Source organism: Nansenia antarctica, assembly GCF_963989245.1.
Source record: "Nansenia antarctica genome assembly, chromosome: 6".
NCBI classification, from domain to species: domain Eukaryota; kingdom Metazoa; phylum Chordata; class Actinopteri; order Argentiniformes; family Microstomatidae; genus Nansenia; species Nansenia antarctica.
Window position 1 is genome coordinate 30,976,936 of NC_137676.1, and position 19,579 is coordinate 30,996,514.

Consider the following 19,579-nt stretch of genomic DNA (forward strand, 5'->3'; position numbering starts at 1 on the left):
ATCGACCAGGTTTGAAACTTTGCCAATAGATAAATGCCAACAAACAACGTGTTGAATGATTGCCTGAATGCTTATTTTCTCACATTTCTTTGTCAGGTATCCAAACCTTTGATGGAGAAGAAAAGAAGAGCCCGCATAAACAAAAGCTTGGACCAATTGAAATCTCTATTGGAGAACTATTACACCAACAATGTAAGTTAGACTAATGACTGGTCTGAATGTATGTTATACCATCTTCATGCCTATCAAGAGTGTTGTTGCTGCTGTATCTCAATTTCTGCTCCACCTTTCAGATTCGAAAACGCAAGCTCGAGAAAGCGGACATCTTAGAACTAACCGTGAAACATCTGAGGAATCTTCAGAAGATTCAGAGTGGTAAGTTAGATATCATAATCTCCAGTAGGATTCAACTACTATTATTTGGCCAATTGTGGCGTTTCTAAATATGACTTTAACGACTTAATGCATGATATTCTCATTTTTTCTGAAAATGACACTATATCATTTATTATAGGTACTTCCATGCACTCTGAGTTCAGTGACTACCAAGCAGGCTTCCGGAGTTGCCTGGCTGGTGTAAACCAATACCTGTTGATGGCAGACTCGTGTGGGAGTAGTGGCTTAAACCTGCTGACGCACCTTTCCAGTAGCCTGCTCTGCGCCGGGGGACAGGCGACACAGTCCAGCACCGCGGACAGCGACTCGGGGAAACATGCGGGACCCGAGAACGTGACGCAAAGACTCCTTCCTTTGGTTGCTGCACATGAAGCGAACAAAACACCCGCAACTGTTCCTCTCGTCCGGTGCGTTCAAGCACTCAAACCCCACAGCGCCAGAAAGTCAGGCGTGTCACACTCCCAACCGACTGAAAGCACCGATGAATGGCGATTCTCAGGAGCTAGACAAGTCACAACTGCAGCATCCACACATCAAGAAAAGAAAAGTTTCACGCCGTGTGAGAAAAATAAGCATCTTTCTGTAGGTCCATGTAGCAATGACATTATTAGAACCCCATTGCAAAACATTTGGCGTCCTTGGTAGAATGTTAGATATTGGCCTATAAGATATCCTAGAGGGGAATTATTTGAGCTGTTGAATACTTTTTCATGTACTATTTGCACTGTGTAGAGTTGTATTTTACTTTTGTACAGAATAGAAGTTCTATTTTATCAATAAAATCAATATTTGAAACAACTATAATGTGTCTTGTCGACAAACAACATTCAGTCTGTAGCCTATACATAATCCATTACCTATAATAATAATAATAATAATAATAATAATAATAATAATAAGTATGCAATAGCTGCAAGCAGCTATTAACGGGATCTAAGCCTCATGGCAAGGTCACATGATCACATGGCTGTCTGAGAATGATCAAGGCAGAGCCTTTGAGATGTCTACCAGGTTTATAGTGATAGGGTAGACCAAACTTTGATTTATCATCCTTAATTGTCATCAATGCGCTCTTTTGCATCTGCAAGCATGGTTCGAATTACGGGGGGGATTGGGGGAGGTCTGCCCCCCCTAATTAAGACTTGGAGCCCCCCTCCCCCCGCCAAAAAGATGGAAAAAAGACAGGAAGGGGAGGTCGAAACATTTATATATCCTTCTTACCTGTAATAGTAAATATTACACGATATTTCCAATATTCATGCTGGAAAGATCTTGGACCATACCATTTCTTAACCTTGAACATCTCGTCTGCCGGCCTCACTCAGCGACAGAACGAGCTCGCATATTCGTTCCCATATTCATTCATTCAATATAAGGTTGGCGATACACAAATGTTACAAATGTTGATACAAATGATACAAATGTTGACTCTATGGCAGTGTAGTACTGTGTGTACTATTCCGTCTGATATTGGAAGTCTAGAGTCGAGAACTAGCTAGCCAGTTAACGATCTAGCGACTCATTTCCATGCTAGCAACATGAAATATATGAAGCCAGCTAGCTAGCAACAATAGCTATTTCATATTTAATGTTGGCTGAGTCTAACTTCTTATTACTTTATAATGTCGCCTTCGGTGAGCTAGCTATAACCAGGTTTATGTAGAGTCTGGTGAATCTAGGCCTATATGTATTTCGTATTTTGTGTGGTTGTGGTGGTTTAGTCCTAGTCTTTTTTCTTGATATTAGTTTTTATAATAAGCACCCCCTTTATTTTCATTTAGGAATGCAGGAGTAATTGCACAATATTAAAATCCATGTGTGCTGAGGGCTCAGTATTTGTGACACGTTCTAGTGAAAAGGTCTGCATGTCTAATTCTCAAGTCCCGCAAATGACCCAAAAGCTTATTTTTTCTTCTTCTTGTTTTCCATTTTTTTTCCATATTACAAAAGTTTAAGTGTTGAAGAGCCGACTCAATATAACAAATAACAGTTTAAGGATCACTAAATACTTTTGATTCACTGTATCGAGTCCCATCCTGCTTCAGGCTACCAGGACTGTGTGATCATCTAATTAGTTATAGTTATGTGTTTTTAGCATGTTGATGTTGTATCAGCATGTTGTGATGTGTTAAACATGTAGTTAGATGTTCATAGAGATGTTCATAGCTGCTAGCTAGCTACCAACGCAATGGTAGCAAGTGTGTCTGATTCAGAGCGAGTTTCTCCGGTATTGGGTGGAGGTTTACCAACATTCAAGTAAGCTCATCTTCTTCAACTATTTTCAGTATTCCAATGTATGATACATCATTTGAAAGCTTACAATCTGCACTTTCATAATCTGTAATGAAGAATTACCTTGCGAGCGACCTTGCGAGCGACCTTAGAGATAGCAAGTTTGTTATAAAGAAAAGTCTAATACATTGACATTACATTAAACTAAGATAATACGAAGATCATACTTTATTTTGGGGGGTTTTCTTTTGTTTGTGCATGCCACTCTCTTGCCACAAGGCATTCTGGGAGATTTCTACCAACACTCGATTTTAACCCTCGGTTTGGAGGGTGCCTCTGAAAAAAACTCAGTTTGGAGGGCCAAGTAGCCCTACCACTTCGCCCTACCCCTCCATCCCAACAAGAATTGGGACACCATTTGAACGTGGAAAACAGTGGGGTAGGGCTAATAATATAGGAGCAAGGGGTGAAATGGGATTGGGCCTTTCTCTCTCTCACACACTCTCATATGAAAATATCACGTTTTTTGTCAGATGCATGCACTTATATTTTCTGTATGTCGATATCTCTATAGATCTCTATAGTACGTTCATATGATTTGTGAGTGTCCAATATGTGGCCAGTAGGCTAAATAAAATAAATATATCCTGTAAAAAAAAAAAAACGTTCAGTGGCACAAACATACTTGAAAGACTTGACAGACAAGACAAAAAAGCTTTGAAAGACAAAGCTTCATGTCAGGCCATTGATAGTGTAAAGCTGTTAGTTGGTTAAAAAAAAGTAGTTGTTGTATTTTTGTTTGGTGTGTGTGTGTGTGTGTGTGTGTGTGTGTGTGTGTGTGTGTGTGTGTGTGTGTACAATTCCTCTAGCTAGCCTACTGTAAATAATATATTACAAAAATAAAAATCCTTGCATAGATTAGATTTTTTTTCTTATGATGACTGACTGTTGTGAGTCTGCTGAATGTAAAATGTAATAATCGCAGACCATTACCGTCAAGACATCAACACACATCTTGAGATGATTATGAGAAATTAAATGTATATATTTGTAAAAATACCTAACAGTTTAGAGGGCTGTCGAGGCGCCATTATTCCCATTCTTCTCCAGTTTTACGCATAAGTACCGAAACAGCGGCGCGCAAATTAGGTTATTGTCGAACAGAGCAGCAATGTTCTGCTACTAATTATTTACATGCACGATAGTCGCTCTCTTGCTCGGAGGTCCTCATGTTATTTCAACCGGTTGACCCTCCACCTGCACGCCTACAGGTACATTGAATGCGATGTTTAATTAGACACTAGCAGAGGATGTATTTGAAGCTCTGGAGAATGGACGCCTTTCAGTAATTACCTACTGTTAAAATATAAACTAAGTAGTTAGTCAGTTTAGGTATACGTGTTTGGGTAGGCCTATGCGGAAAATACTTCCTGCGAGTGGCTAACATTTAGTTTTATTTCGCTATTCTATTATGTTAGGTTAGAAGTCCTATAGAGTTTGGCATCCGTGTCATAAAGTGGCTCTCTTTTCAAGTGGACCAGCGTTGGAAAGGATGGCACCTTGCAGCGAGGAGAATCGCTGAAACGCCCACTACTCTTTCAGACGGTATTGACGGCCAGTTGCGTGCTGGGGACGTTGAAAGGGCCTGGTATCTCAGAGGAAGAGGGTGCCTCTCGACTAATGTGACAATAGAAGAATAAAAAGACAACGATTGGTTGTTTGTGTTGTTTGCGCAAAATCCGGACAAAGCCCATGGTCTACACGTTTAAATAGAAAATACAAATATGATGCCTCTGATAGTCTTAGTTTAATATGAATTTAATATTAAGTGTGGACCTCTATACAAATCATATGAATATGTAAAATACCCAACGCACTCCCGGCGAGTCATTTTCAATATGACCAGGCCTGTTGTAATACCTGGGCTGGGCCCATTTGGCCTCCTACTTCCAAAACGATGCTGCCCTTTAGTGAAGCGATATACGAAACCTGCCGGAGCCGTTAAGTTTGTTTTATTGAAGAATAGCAAAAGACACGTGACGTGCTCACTGAATGCCCTGACACTTTTAAGAATTTCTATGAACTCGTCTCAGTGTTGTTTAAGTAACCTAGTTTGGTTTGCACCATAATGGTGGTGCATTAGAGCTGAAAACCTAAGAAAGGGAGGGAAGATAGTATTTGCATTAGACTGTGTCCAGTCAAGCGCTCTTAAGACGCAGACGTGTATATACTGCGCTTCGAATAAGCAGGTCCCGTGTCCACTGAGTCTTTCAAGATCAGTGGACAAGACAGAATCGTGCAACTAGTTTGACAGCATGAGTTTTCAGGTGTAACATGCAGCAAAAGACCACGATGAGGCATGGTGTAAAGTTGCCACTATAGCGTTTCTTTTGGGGGGAAAAAAACAACTGATGATTGTGTGTAGAATAGCAAACGTTCTAAGTCAAAGCTGTCTCAAATTTATATAAGATCACCTAATCATGAATAACTCTACACACAAAAAGAAACCGAAAATAAATGGCAACATACATAAGTCTAACAATAATGATTATGTAGACTAGATGACTAAACGGTGTTTTTATCTAATACAACCTTTAATCACTATCACTATTATAATACTGAGGTTTGGTAAATGCTCGACTAACAACGAAAATGTCTCATAATTAGGCGTATAATTTTTTTACAATGGGTGTATTAACCATGAGACCCGGGTCGCTGCCGGGCTAGACCTCCACCACACCGTGGAATTTCCCTTAGAGTCGGGATAAAGAGCCGTGTCCAGGCTCACTGGCTGCGGGTAACATGTGAACAAAGTGCGGTCATTCTCCGCGGAGAGGAGACAAAGCCTTGCGAAGGGCTATAGGCATCACTGGATCTGCAGAGTCAGGCGTTAAACTTTTTTTTAAACACCTGCGTAAAAATAATGATTGTGCAAATTGTGTTCGAGTGATACTTATTCAGAACCTGGAGAATGGTGTTCTTGGCCGAGCGTCCTTACACTGTGGCACTGGCAATGTCGTTTGTGGGGTAGCGACGCAACCTGCTTCATCGTATAGCCTGAATAACCCACACCTTTGGATTGGAGTTCTAGATTTATGATGGTGATAATTGACTATTCCTGACTCCCTGTGCAACAGATGGTGCACATTTAAATTAAACCTCTGATATTCTTCCACGGTTTATTTAGGGCTATAAGGGTATCACAAGGTACAGAAGAAGAAATGCATCACAACAAGAATTGATCTCGAAACATCTGCTTTATTTTCTCTGGTCCTTACAGAATCATATCTCGAATTATCAAAAAAAAAAAGAAAAAAAAAGAGTGAACATCAATAAAACTGAGTCGTGAATCAAACTCTCAGATGGTTGATGCACACCCCGAAACCCAATACATCACCGGGAAAATATCACCCTTTTTTTAAAATACAAACGCTAAACACACTTTCAACTTTTTAAAACGAATGAAGTGTTTTTCAATGCCATTTTAATTCGAAATAGTTCTATATGCTTTAAGAAAACCATCATCTGAGCAACAAAAAACACCAAACATTGTTCATAAGTTTGACAGTCTTAAACGTTTCAACAGAGAAGGATATGTTACAAAATTCGATTCTGATACATACTGTAAACACGGAATAAAATGAAAATCCCAATAATGTCAATGACGTGTCAAATCTCGAAAAAATAATATAAAAACTATACTATTTTCAAAGAAAGGTGTTCACATATGCTATTAAATATAGGGCAAGGAGTGAGAGGTGCACTACATCATAGGCTATATCAATAAAAACCTGGACTTATTCTGTCAGTGTCAACAGATGAGTTAATGTTTGCAAAACACGTGAGAATGAGAAAAGTGTATCATTGGTTATGACATTAGCACAAAATGAATTCTTCCACAACATAAGGCTATCAAAGACTTTATCAGGGTATGTTTCAAGTTGCAATTATTATAATTATTTAATTACTGTATTTGCAAGCAGGAAACTTGTGTAAATACATTCATTTAGACGTTATCGTTCTTAAAAACAAAAGGCCTATGCTTTAATATTAGAACTGCCAATGAATAGGTCAATTCAGGCCGCAATTAAACTGAGAATCAGTTGTTGGATAGTGAAAAAAGTGATGCCCTTAACTTGTTGACAGAGAAAATACTATGGGCATTTCGTTTTCTAGTGCATTCAGGTCAGTAGATAATGAAGGAGAGGACAATGCTATGTCAGACTATTAAGATACAGGGAAGGGCCAAACCATAGAAAGATCTTTAAATTGTACGCACATGGATATTTTGACTTAACTTTCATTGAACCAGCGGGTCACGTTGAGACCATGGTCTCTACAAGGGAGCCCTGCACACATGATATGAAGTGGATTCTGGCCAAAATGACACAAATGCTTTAAAAAAAGAAGGAAGGGGATACAGCTCAATAGTATTAGGTACATCTACATCTCATGTCCTCATCAGAACATATCTGAGAGCACCGGACAGCTGTCAGAAGCTCCAAAGGCCTAAACTGTCAGAAGATTGAAAGTAAGGCTTCTGTGATGTTACTTTACAACAATCTGTGCTTTGCTATGTGCAGATGAAGGAGAGGAGAAGCTTATCTGAGACTATTGAGATGAGCCCCTGGTCCTGGTCCTGCATCCTAACAGACCTGGCAGAGGGCCATGTAGGGACAGACCAACAGCCTAGTGAGACTAAGCTACCGCTATGGCTAACGGACGTGTGTCGTGACAACTCGTACAGATCTGTAATCATAAATATCTAGAAACAGTATTTATAAGAGGAAATGAGGAAACGATCCGGTAAAACTCCTCAGTTAAAGAAACAGGAGCACACCAAACCATATATCCAATGTACCGACAACTTTCATATGTACAAGATTTATCAATCCACTCCAAACACCAACTTTCCTAGTGTTAAAGGGCCTTCATTATAATTTAAATTCATCTTACACAACAGTGTACAAGTTGTATACATTGCAGTAAGACAATTGCTATAATCTACACAACCAGAGGGCGTCAGAACGAATAACAATGTCTAGTAGGCCTGCATTTTAAAGTGATTCATAATCAAAGAATTATCTTTCCTCCGTTTTTGTTGTGATCAAAATCAAGTCAATGGCAGTTTTGGCCTCTAGTTCCACATCTCTTTACAAATGTCTCTGGGATTGTGATTTGAAAGACATGCATCCATAAGATAAAACACACACCCATTTAGATAAAAACATTTACAATATTTGAGATTTTGAAAAAAGTAACAAAATACCAATGTCTCCAATTCCTTCTACATTTGATAGAAAACGAGACAAAACATCAAAAAACCAGGAGTGGAATATGCATTAGACTTAAGAGATGTTTGTGTTGGTGCTGTAAAAAGCAATTAGATTGAGTCCCTATATTTTTGTGGAGCTTTTGTATTCCAGAAATTGCACAACCTTTTTCAAGTGTAGACTACTCATGAAATGTGTTCAAAGCTCCAGGGTCAATAATATCTGAGTACAAGTATACCTATAGCTTTGGGAGTATAGTGGTGTACAGTAAAATAGAGTATAGCGGTACAATAAAAAATATCAATATACCAGTATGCCATCTTTCCACTACCCCTGTACCATGATACAGTGATAATAATAATAATAATAATAATTATTATTATTATGAATAGTATTATTATTCATATTAATAATTCCTCCACTCTGTTTAGGTGGTGGACCCAATGGAATCTGAGTGAAATGTGATATATCCTGAGGATGATGCAGAAGGTGAACTTAGAAAACTATTTGTGCTTCCTTTACTCTCTGCCTTAGTCAGGTGCCTGTGGCCCCCGGCCCCGAGGCCTGTCCTGCCGGCCCTGTGAGAGGACGGGTCCCCAGTCCTCTGGCTCTGCCCCGGTGGCACCAGTTCAGCTTGACGCTTCGCCTCACGTCGGTGCTCGCGGCAGCCTTTACCTGAGGAGGAACAGGCCCCGGAGCTTTCTCCTCCTCCTCCTCCTCCGGTCCTGTCCCTCCTGGGCGTGCCGTCTGGCGTCCTGCTGCTGCCCCGGCCGTGCTCCGAGAGGCGCCGCAGGGCCTGGGGCTCACGCTCAAAGTCAGTAAGCGGGAAATGCGGGTACATGATAATATGCTGCTCGTAAACATCCGGGATGAGCGAGATGGTGGACGCGCGCCTCGGGCTCTTCATCGGGCTGGGCAGCGGCGTCTCGTCGATGAAGTTGATGACCTCGTCGCGGCTGAAACATTTGAAGTCGTCCTCGTAGCGTTCGCCTCCTCCGCCGACCCGGGGCAGCTGTTTGAGCGAGTGCACGCTATCCTCGGAGCGCCGGCGCTTGCGGTGCGGGTGGTTCTCCTCGTGGTAGGAGACCAGGCTGCTCCTGCGCCTCTCGTGGCGTGGCAAGCTGGAACTGTAGTGGGGCGTCCCCATGATGTCCTCGGTGGAGCCCCAGCGGTGCAGGTAGGAGGGGATCTGGCCGCTGGTCCACATGTCGGTTTCGTCGTGGGAGTATCTTCTTGTAGGGGGCACCTGGTGCAAAACACAGAGGAAACGACCTTCAGCACAGGTGGATCTGTTAGGCCTGGAAGATATGCAATGAGTTCTGCATCAACAGCAAAACATTTAGTCAATATTTGTATAGGTAGGCCTAAAACTAATGCACAGTCTGACATTCAAGGTGTTGAGGATTATTCTCTAAACTAAGCTATTGATTAAAATATTTTCTTATTCTTCATTCAAACAGGAGTCAATGGAAACTCCTTTAAGGTAAATTAAGCCATTAAAATGTTTGTTTGATATCGACTTATTATTGCACTAGCCACATCTTAATTGTTGAATTATGGCATAAAACTCCCCAAATTGATACTCACATTCCACATTGTTCTGAGAACTATGCAAGAGAGACGTCAGCTTTTAGTATGAGAGTTTGTCAATGATGTATTAAGCACACAACCAATATCAGAGTGCCTCCTTGTGGTGGCTTTTAGTATATGCAGAAATGAGACAGCAGACTGATACAGTAGCGTTGAGTATGAGGATTGAACAGCAGGGGGCAGCAAAGCATTAGTATTACTGAGAATGAGGAATGGCGAGGGAGGGTGGGAGCGTCCAAACTGGATGCAACATCAACATGACAATGAAAAAGGCTTAATTTAATAATTACGCCACTTGAGAAATGCAACAGCAGTTCTTAAATGGAGGCATTACTTGCTATTGATTATAATTGAATTGTTGAATTGTATTGTCAAATTGTAGCTCTAACCCAAACAGTAGCCGTATTATGCCTTTCTGTTGTGATACCATAGTTTGCATGCGTTCAATTATACAAATAAATGCATCTGTTTAATTCATACATTAATCAATATCATCCTGATCCACAGACTACTGGTCTTAATCCATACAGTTAAATGTGTTACACAAACCAATGTCAATGGATTGACAAAGCAATGTGGTGAAATGATGCTACTGTATACATCTCTGTTTCACTAACTGCTCAAATCGGCTTGATATCATAAGAGGAAAAGTAGAATGAGTGTAAATATAATTTATCAGGATGAAATATAGACATAGGATAGACATAAGATCATTTCAATCTATAGGGCAGGCTATCATATCTTTTCTATTTCATGCATTTATGCTGATATTTAGTCCAAGATGCTGAACTACATTGTGCCAGTTTTGCTGTTGCAGTAATGTAGATCCAGCTACCATGAACTAGTTATCATGGAGAATCAATACTTTCTTGGTAAATCGAAAGGCTGCACCTTCCATACGGTACTTTCTTGCTATATTAGAGCTATATTGGGTCATTGAGAGCCTAATTGGGTCATTGTTTTACAACCAATAGAATGGGACAAAGATGACACAGTGGTATGGTTTCTTGCAGGGGTGACCTTAAGTCTGGGTTGTGTCAGGTAAGGGCATGTTCGGTCTTAGGTTACCGTCTCCACATCCAGCCTTCAAGAGCAAGTCCATCGGCAATGACTACATCATGTCTTTTTCATCTTTCAGAACTGTTAACGGTACATTTTGGAAGAGTAGTTATTCTTGTGAATCTGAAATGTTGTTAGTTGTATAGTTCATATGCATAACATGTCACATACATTTCTTACCTCAAACTTTCAAACCGTCAACAAATGACCTACACCGATGGCAAGAAGAGAGGTTTAAGATAACAAGGCCCATTTATGTGCAGCTTTAAGAAATTCACTATAATGTTCACCTATGTCAGTGTCAGACAAATAGGTGACTTTGCCGTGGTTTGGATGACCGTTAGCCCTTGAAGACTGCATGTTGGGAGACAAGTGTTAGGGTTAATAGGTTAAAGAGAAGCATTTCACAGCTCTACAACTGACTGGCTTGGGTAGATGTTGAATCCAACATGACTCCTTTAAGGAAGAGATTGTTTTTTGTAAAAAATAAAAGCATTAGTAAGCATTTGCATAGGTTTAGCATTATGTTTCAGTCAATGATAGTTCAATGATTGTCAGTGTTAGTCTTATGTTAGTCTTAGCACCTGTTCATACTGTTATTGAATTTGTATGTTAAAGTAAGACCCACAGCATTAGAGATATCTCCAAAAAAGTTAATTGTAAATGAAAGTGAAAACTACTGATGGTCATATTTGCCCATTTTTTTAATGTCTGAATGTATAAAATATTACCGTTCAAATAAATGTAAAATTATTCTAGCAAGATTAAACAAGACGAGATACTGTATAATAGGTCTAAAGGGTCATTTCACCATGCACATAGTCTGTCACTGAAAATAGATCAATTAATGAAGTAAAAAAAACAACAACCAATAGAAATATACCTGCAAATACTGCATTTTATCTTCCTGTAGTTCCCTCAATGGATACCCTTGTGGGCCCCCCCTTTCTAAGGTTGAGAATTCGTACTTGGCAATACGGTCTACCGTCATGAGTTCAGCCGCGGAGCTATAGTCATACGGTCTGTCATATATTAAGTCGGCATGAATTCCTCCATCTTGGCTGTTTTCTGCAAACGCAGAAAAGCATACGTGTCAGGATTAAAGACCAACGTACTCAAATACAGAGACAGGACAGACAGACAGACGAATAGATAAGAGAGACAAGTTCAATCTTTCTCTTGTTTTGTTTGTGTGGGTCTACTTGTGTGGCAAAATGTGGAAAGTTATAAGGATAAAAAAATGTATAGTCACTTAGTTTAAGGGGTGCATTTGGGGGGAGGGGCGGATTTATTTACTGAAATTCATGACCATGGGCAAGTAACTATCGAATAGAAGAAAAAACTGCTTCTAAATGTCTAAGAGACCCTGTCCAGAAATTACATTATGAATATTTAAAACACCAGGACTTGGTGGGAATCTTATACAGCAAATCATAGCAATAATTCAAGAGTAATCATTTGACATAAAAATTGTCAAATGAATATGTGATAAAAAATATATTGTATTCCATTAAATTAGAGATCAATTTGAGATAAATTAGAGATGGATGAGGATGGGTGTAAAATGCAGATTTTAAGGCAAATCTTATATTGGAGGATATATTGGACAAGAGATCCATTAGATATTAATTAGAGATCAAATTGGAGATCAATTGGAGATGTGTGTAAAATGCTGATCTTAAAGCAAATAGGCCAGTAGGATGGAGGATGAGATTAGCTATTAGCACAGGCAGCTTAGCATGCAGGTCAGTAGCTTTGGAAACAGGAAAACAACCCTTATACATACAACTGAGCTGTGTTATACAAGGCAAGCCTTCTGAAAAGAAGCAGAGAACTGACAACATTAAAATCACACAGAAATATACTGTCCTATGCTATATCGATTTTTGACTAATGCTAAACAATCAACAGCGATCCATGTATAGGAAAGGAGGGTATCAAAGGGTTTGGGGGGTTAGAAAAAGGGGAGAAAAGGGTATCAGGTTGAGTTTAAACAATTTCATTGCACAGGGTATTTTCAATCTGCATATATTTTTAACATTGATATTTCTTATTTTTATTTATAGTATCAAATGGTTTCATTATATCACACCAATGTACTAGAATTGTCCTCTGGTCCAAGTTAACTTGAAGTAGCTATCAGCGATCCTAATATGCCTCAAGTGGCCACTTCATAAATTACAACAACAGCATGTTCAAACCACAACAAAGCCTTTTTTTCTGTGCATGCTATTTGATTCTGCTGCTGAGAGGGTATGGTGGTGAAGCAAGACTAGAAGATTGCGAGCTGAAACAAGCTAGCTGCAGATGTCCAAGGTTTTTAAAATAACATATTTCTCTCTCAGACAGTTGTTAACAGCAGGAAAATGCTCACTGAACAGATGATCTTTGAATTCTCAATAAATCACCACTGCCACTGCTTGTCAGGGTTGGGATAAATGACTATTTTACTATCTCAGCAACACAGAATGCTGTCACAATTGAGGAGTTATGAACACATTTGCTAGAGAAATGACTTGCCCATTGATGACTACAGATAGATAAGGTTGTATCCTGTTATAATGAGTATACTGTATCTTATATAGTATACTGTATCTTAGTCCACGACCAGCCCAACCCCTCAACTTCCAAAATAATGTTGTGTGTTGTGGTGGATTTGGAAATCGCTGATAACTGCTTTAATCCATCATAAGGTAGGGCCTATTATATGAATATCATGTGACCAAAACTTGTGAATTTTTTTCTTATTGGATCTTATTGGATCACTCTGCAATTAAGATCATTGCTTATTGGTGTGATAGCTTAGTTACCGCCAACCCAGAAAGTAGTAGTCAGTTCAAAAGGCACTTGTAATCTAATTGTAATGCTCCATTGTTGGCTGAGTACAACAGTGTCTCTTTATATTCCTGTACTGATTTTGGGCTGAGACCAAACTTGGGAAAGGCACGAATATCGATTTGATTAGATTATTGTGTCAATCATAAATCAATAAATATCTCAATTCAAGATTGGGCCCAATATGACTAGAAGGAAATATGACCATCATGCTTAGTTTGCAGTGCTTTTATCGCTAGTTCCAATTCCTGTTGGATTGGATTATAATATTCATAAGTTCTTTCTATTAATTTCAGCTCCTTCTATTGTCTGGTTATTCTAAAGGAAGATTGAATGTGTTCAAGTGAAACAAAAGTAAAATGCTGTAGGGGAAGTATGTGCTTTTACAGCAGTATCCACACATGTTTTTTTGTAGCAGAGCACATCATTCACTTTTTAGATGCAGTATAAGTAAGCTCAATGGAATAGGTCTCTCTTGAGACACACATTATTTTTATTTGATATTGTTAAGTGACCAGTCACTAATATAGCTCAACATTTGACTAAATAAACCTTCTAACTTGAAGAATCTTTCACACAATCTCTGTTCCTGTGATGATTGGGAAAGCGAAATAATGAGCACTAGTACATTTTATTACGGTGGGATCAAGTCTGACAGCCAAATATCTGCATTATCATGTCAGTATTACAGCCTTTTTGGGTGTCTCCAGTGACATTCGACTTCACCAGCATATTGAGAAGCTCAATTCATGAACTTGGGCAGATTATGAGAAAACGTGGCTACCCCCAGACTGATCAGATCCAGGACTTCAGGAATCCCTGGTCAGTCGAGGGGCATCCTGACGCCATGACTCTCAAATCCAATTTACTCTCAATTCACTTTTACCAATAAACCCAAGGCCAGAGCCAAACAGCACTAGCCAGAGACCAAGGCCTGAGTCAGCTATCCAGGGCCAGGGTTCTAACCTGTGCTCTAACTTGTGCCCTACCCTGACTACCCCTCTACTCTCCCGCATCCCTGGAACCTCCACTCCTCCCTCATCTCGGTTAGTTATCACCAACGTCTTTCCTTGATTCCTTGTGTACTCTATCCTTGCCACCTTCGCAAAACTCATTGGAGGTGATTGTTTAATAAGGAGATGGAGTTTCGTCACATCCGCTTGCTGGAGCTGGCAACTTAATTCAATCATGAGGGCCTGCACCTGTTCAGATGCTCCATGTTTGGAGTTTTCTATTGTGGTTCGGGTTCGACGTGGATATCAAGCTGCCTTTAAGAGATTCTGGGGTTCCTGGAACTCTACAATGATGGAGAGTACATGGATACTTTCACATCTAGGTAAAGGCACTCAGGCACTCAGGGTTGGATTCAGTCGCCAGCTCAGACAAGCCCATTTCCTTGGATATGGGGTTTTGTGTCATACCTAGGGTCCCCCCTTATTAGACCTTGTGTCTCCACCAATGAGTTTTGAGAGGGAGGTGAGGAGAGATGACGCAAGGAACCAAGGAAAGACATTTAAGTTTCAACCCACGAGAGGGACAAAGGGAGAAGGAGACGGGAGCTTACCTTCGTCCACGTCGTCGTTGGACATGATGGCCACACACTTCTCCCAGACCATGCGCACGTCAGCACGGTAGCGGTCGCATGCCCACAGGAACATGGGCAGCAGGATGGACTGGGCGATGGAGCACCACAGGACACACAGCACCATCCAGTTGTAGGAGCGGTCGTACTTCAGACTGGCAAAGCTCACCACCTGAGAGGGGGGCGGGGGTTACACAGCATGGGTTATTTGGACCCAAGTGGGCGTGTTGAGATGTTGAGACCTAGGCTACCTAGGACAATTGGATTGACAGGTATTTCCGGTTCGATTGGTGTGTTCCATCACATCATTTGTGCAGTCATAAGAGAGCTCTCAATGTCTTGTATTGATTCTAGTCTTCATGTTTGCCTTTGGAGTCTACTATTGGTATCTGTCAACATGAGGACCAAAGAGCCATCAATGAAAGTGAGAGAAGCCATTATGAGGCTGAAATATCAAAACAATCTATCAAACATAACCTAAACCTTGAACTTACCAAAATCAACAGTTTGGAACATTATTAAAAGGAAAGAAAGCACTGGTGGGCTCAGAAATTGCAAACGGCCTGGTACGCCAAGGAAAACACCTACAGTAATATATTGGTTTTATATAGCGCCTTTCACAAACGCAAGGATGCTTTACAGATTTTACAAACAGAAAGTCAGACAGACAGAACGGAAAAAAACAGAGACAGCGACAAAACTAAACTAGGGGCCAAGGGCCTTGGTGAGTTTTGAGGGCTGATTTAAAGGTGTCCAGGGTAGGGGCATTGCGGATCACTGTGGGGAGAGAGTTCCAAAGGGTGGGTGCTGCCACACTGAAGGCTCTGTCCCCGAAGGTCCGTAGGTTTGTGCGGGGGTGGAAAACAGACCCATGTCTGAAGACCGCAGGTTCCGGGATGGGTATGTTGGCAGAGAAGGTCAGTTAGGTACTGGGGGGCACAGGCGTGGAGGGATTTGTGGGTGCAAAGGAGGATTTTGTATGTGATGCGGGACTTGTCCGGAAGCCAGTGGAGGCGAATGAGGCTGATGTGACTGAAGAATGCTCACAATGATTAGCCTAAGAAAACCCTCAAAACAACTGTCCCTCAGATCAGAAACACTCTCCAGGAGGTAGGCGTGAATGTGTCAGAATGCTTCACTGCCAGGTGCAAACCACTAGTTAGCCACAAAAACAGGATGGCCAGGTTACTGTTTTCTAAAAAAGTACCTAAAAGGTACTTGGTTCTGGAAAAAGGTATTGAGGACAGATGACAAATAAGATAACAAAGTACATTAACATGTACCAGTGTGACGGCAAGAGTGAAGTGTGGAGAAAAAAGAAGGCAAATGTTCACTGTCCTATTACTGTGTTGTCATTAGTACGTTTGGTGAATTAATACATCCCGAAAAATGTTGCTCCGCAAGACATCGGAGTGAACAAGGATATAATCAGGTTCATTCAGAGCTGCTTTTTCCCTAATCCTTACCTTGAACCTTTTGACGTTTTCAAAGAAGGTCAAGGAATAGTCCCACGGTAATAGAAAAAAGCAGCATCTTCTAAAGTATTCAAAGGCAGCCCAGGGGTGTCTACCCCTCCTCCTGGAATCAGGTGCGTTAGGTTAGGGTTGGAGTGAAAACCCGCTAGCTCTCCAGGAGTAGGGTTTGGGCACACCTGCTATAGTGAAAAGTGATACAGAAAACGACATTTGAGAGTCAAGCTAGTCAAAGAGAGCACATACAACTATTACTGACTATTAGTCAGGCTACTCTGTGAGAAGGAACACTGTGTGTTGACTCAACAGCCGTGGGCTGGAATCAATGAAACCCCAAAAATGCAGTAGAGGAACACTAGGCAAACAACTTGTCCATATACACTTATTACTGGAACGTTTTGGAAGGAACCTGAGCTTATCTCAAGGAAAGGTAGAGAACTTGTGCCCACCCAGTGGCCTCAGGCAGGTGTGGGAAGTTCATTAAGACACACTTGGGAAGATGTGTCGCAATGTACAAAGTCTTCCTTTTCTTTCCCCCTGGTCTTGTTGTTCGACTACTTTTGAGGTCTGTATACTGTAGATCTGACACACTTGTAATGAGCTATGCACACTATTTGTTGTAAGGTCATCACTCAAATTGTGTATTTTCTACTAAATAAAAGCAATGTAGCAGTGATTATTAATTTTTAAATTAATTTTAATTTTAATTTTGCCATTTAGCAGACGCTTTTATCCAAAGCGACTTACAATTACGAATTACAGGGACATTCCCCCTGGTGTAACTGAGGGCTAAGTGCCTTACCCAAGGGCACACTAGTAGTGGTGTGGCTTCAGGCGGGATTTGAACTCACAACCTTCCGATCACAAGTCCAACTCACTATCCACTAGACCACCACTACCCCCTGATACTTATCTGACTGGCAAAGCAGTGTGTCTGTCTTCTGTGAATACCCCGAGCATTAGCACTAAGTGTTCTACAGGGCCTAACCCTGCCCTCGTTTACATTGGGCCCTGACACTTTAATCAAGTTGATTAATCCACCTCATTATCTAGACAGAAGGTCACCTCCCTTGATTTCCACACCAGCAGCTTGGAGGATAACACCAATAAGCCACTTGATGAAGTCAATCAGATAACTCTCTACACTAATATACATCTTCATTAGGTTATACACAGTACGCCAGACCTGGGTTCAAATAGTTTTGGACATTTTTCAAATATTTGGATTTTGTTTGGTTCGCAGACTGCCTTATGTGCACCTCCGGGACTGATCCGATTACATTAGCTGCTGTTCGACAGTGGTGCCAGTGCGTGCCAAAGCTTACTAGCTACATTTACATTACTCTCTCCCCCAACCACTCAGAGACTCACCCTCACTTCTCACTTTTAAATCCCACCTCAAAACCTACCTGTTGAAAAACCTCCCATGCCTAAAGCCTCCCCTACCCCTAGCCATCTCCCCCATCCCGGCGCCCCCGCCCCCCCCCCCCCCCCTTGACACCCATACAACCTCCCCTACCCCTACCCATCTCCCCTAACCCTGCCACCCCCCTGATATGCATACAGCCCCCCCTACCCCTAACCACCTCCCCTGTCCCCACCACCACCACCCCCCCCCCCCTCCCCGTTCGCTGACTCTGTGTTCCATGTTACTTGTTGTTTTTGTGTTTCCCATATCCCCTATATTGTCAGCGTCTTTGAGCCTCGGAAAAGCGCTATATAAATGTAATGAATTATTATTATTATTACATTTACATTTCTGGCATTCAGCAGACGCCTTTATCCAAAGTGACTTATAGTCCGGGTAATTATGTGAAAAAATAGTTCACTTTTTCATAAAAGCACAAAACGTGGTACACTTGTACAGTTTGGGGTCCTGAACATTTTCAGACGTGGAGCCCTCGCAAAAACTCCTCCTAGTGGCCATGGTGGCCATTTTCCTTTCCGCCATAACCGAATAATGTATTTTGCTTAATATCTCCTTAACCAAACATGATAACACTGAACAAATGATGTCTACCCCCATGTTTTGAAGGTCAATGATTACAATGATACCATACACAACATCATAAAACGTTCTGGTGAATAGTTAGTGGTGAAATCAGTGACGTTGTGAGAATGATTCAAATGAAATCGCAGTAGCCTATCTGAGAATATGCATATTCAATTTTCATAATATATTTCATGTAACAATTTATTTACTATAGTTCTCTAGGTCCAGAATTGTCTATTAGGCTATGAATGTAGGTATTTCAGTTGTTGCACCTTACTTGGAAAGTGTTGACAGAGTGGATGTGGTGTGGGACTGCTATGAAGCAAACAGCTTAAAGTCCCAGACAAGACAGAAGCGAGGAACAGGCACAAGAGCAAGAGTGGATGAAAAAAACAAGATACCAACCAACTGGAAAGGCTTCCTGAGAGTGGATGAAAACAAAACAGAACTGTTTCACTTCCTGTTATGTTTGTTATTTCCAGTATTCCTAACTAGGAATAAACAGGCTGGGGTTTCTTAACTGGCTTTTAATCACACGTTGCACATCCGTCTTCCAGACACTCTGTCGCTCTAACCCCGGTCCCCGGTCCGGGTACAACAACATAGGGCGGAACCAATATTATGTACTATAATAACAACACATCTTCCCTTCTTTCAAAACAAAACAACTTGTTCTTTTCTTGTAGTCATATAACAAAACATTAGTTTCTGACTGTTCTTAAATCTGTGCATTCCAATAATAAACCTGCATTTCAAACATGAACCTATGCATTCAAATAATAAGCATATGTATCACATATCTCTTTACAAACTTTTTTTCTTCTTTTTTTTTTTCACAAACATTTTCATTTACATTTAACTCTCAACAATAAGTGTCCTCTTTTCTTTACTCTGTCTCCTGCCCACAGTCCACATGGTTTTTAGCACTGTGCAATAAGTCTCTCAGGAGGTTTAACAGTCCTTTTAGGCCTGCAACAGGTCTCAGAGGGTGTGCTGCCCCCCTTTGGCATGACGGAGTCACTGCGGTCCGGAGAACTCTGACCAAACTGCTCACTCCTGGGAGCATCTAACACTTCTGCAGTGCTTTGTTGTTGAGAATCTGTCTCTGGGACCGTTACCTGTGGTCTTAGATCCACACGATTTCGTC

The 19,579-nt window shown here is 41.0% G+C and overlaps 1 protein-coding gene across 1 annotated transcript in view; it reads right to left on the reverse strand.

The window, feature by feature from the left end:
• Nucleotides 1-8,328: 8,328 nt before the first annotated feature.
• The window catches only part of gpr153 (G protein-coupled receptor 153), a gene marked incomplete at both ends in the record, with an annotated part of 48,763 nt that continues 37,512 nt past the window's right edge, over nt 8,329-19,579 (reverse strand). Inside the window, 3 exons of the mRNA XM_080534348.1 lie at nt 8,329-9,147; nt 11,434-11,618; nt 14,950-15,139. Of these exons, the coding sequence (XP_080390474.1) occupies nt 8,329-9,147; nt 11,434-11,618; nt 14,950-15,139 (1,194 nt within the window). The remainder of the gene's footprint in view (nt 9,148-11,433; nt 11,619-14,949; nt 15,140-19,579) is intronic.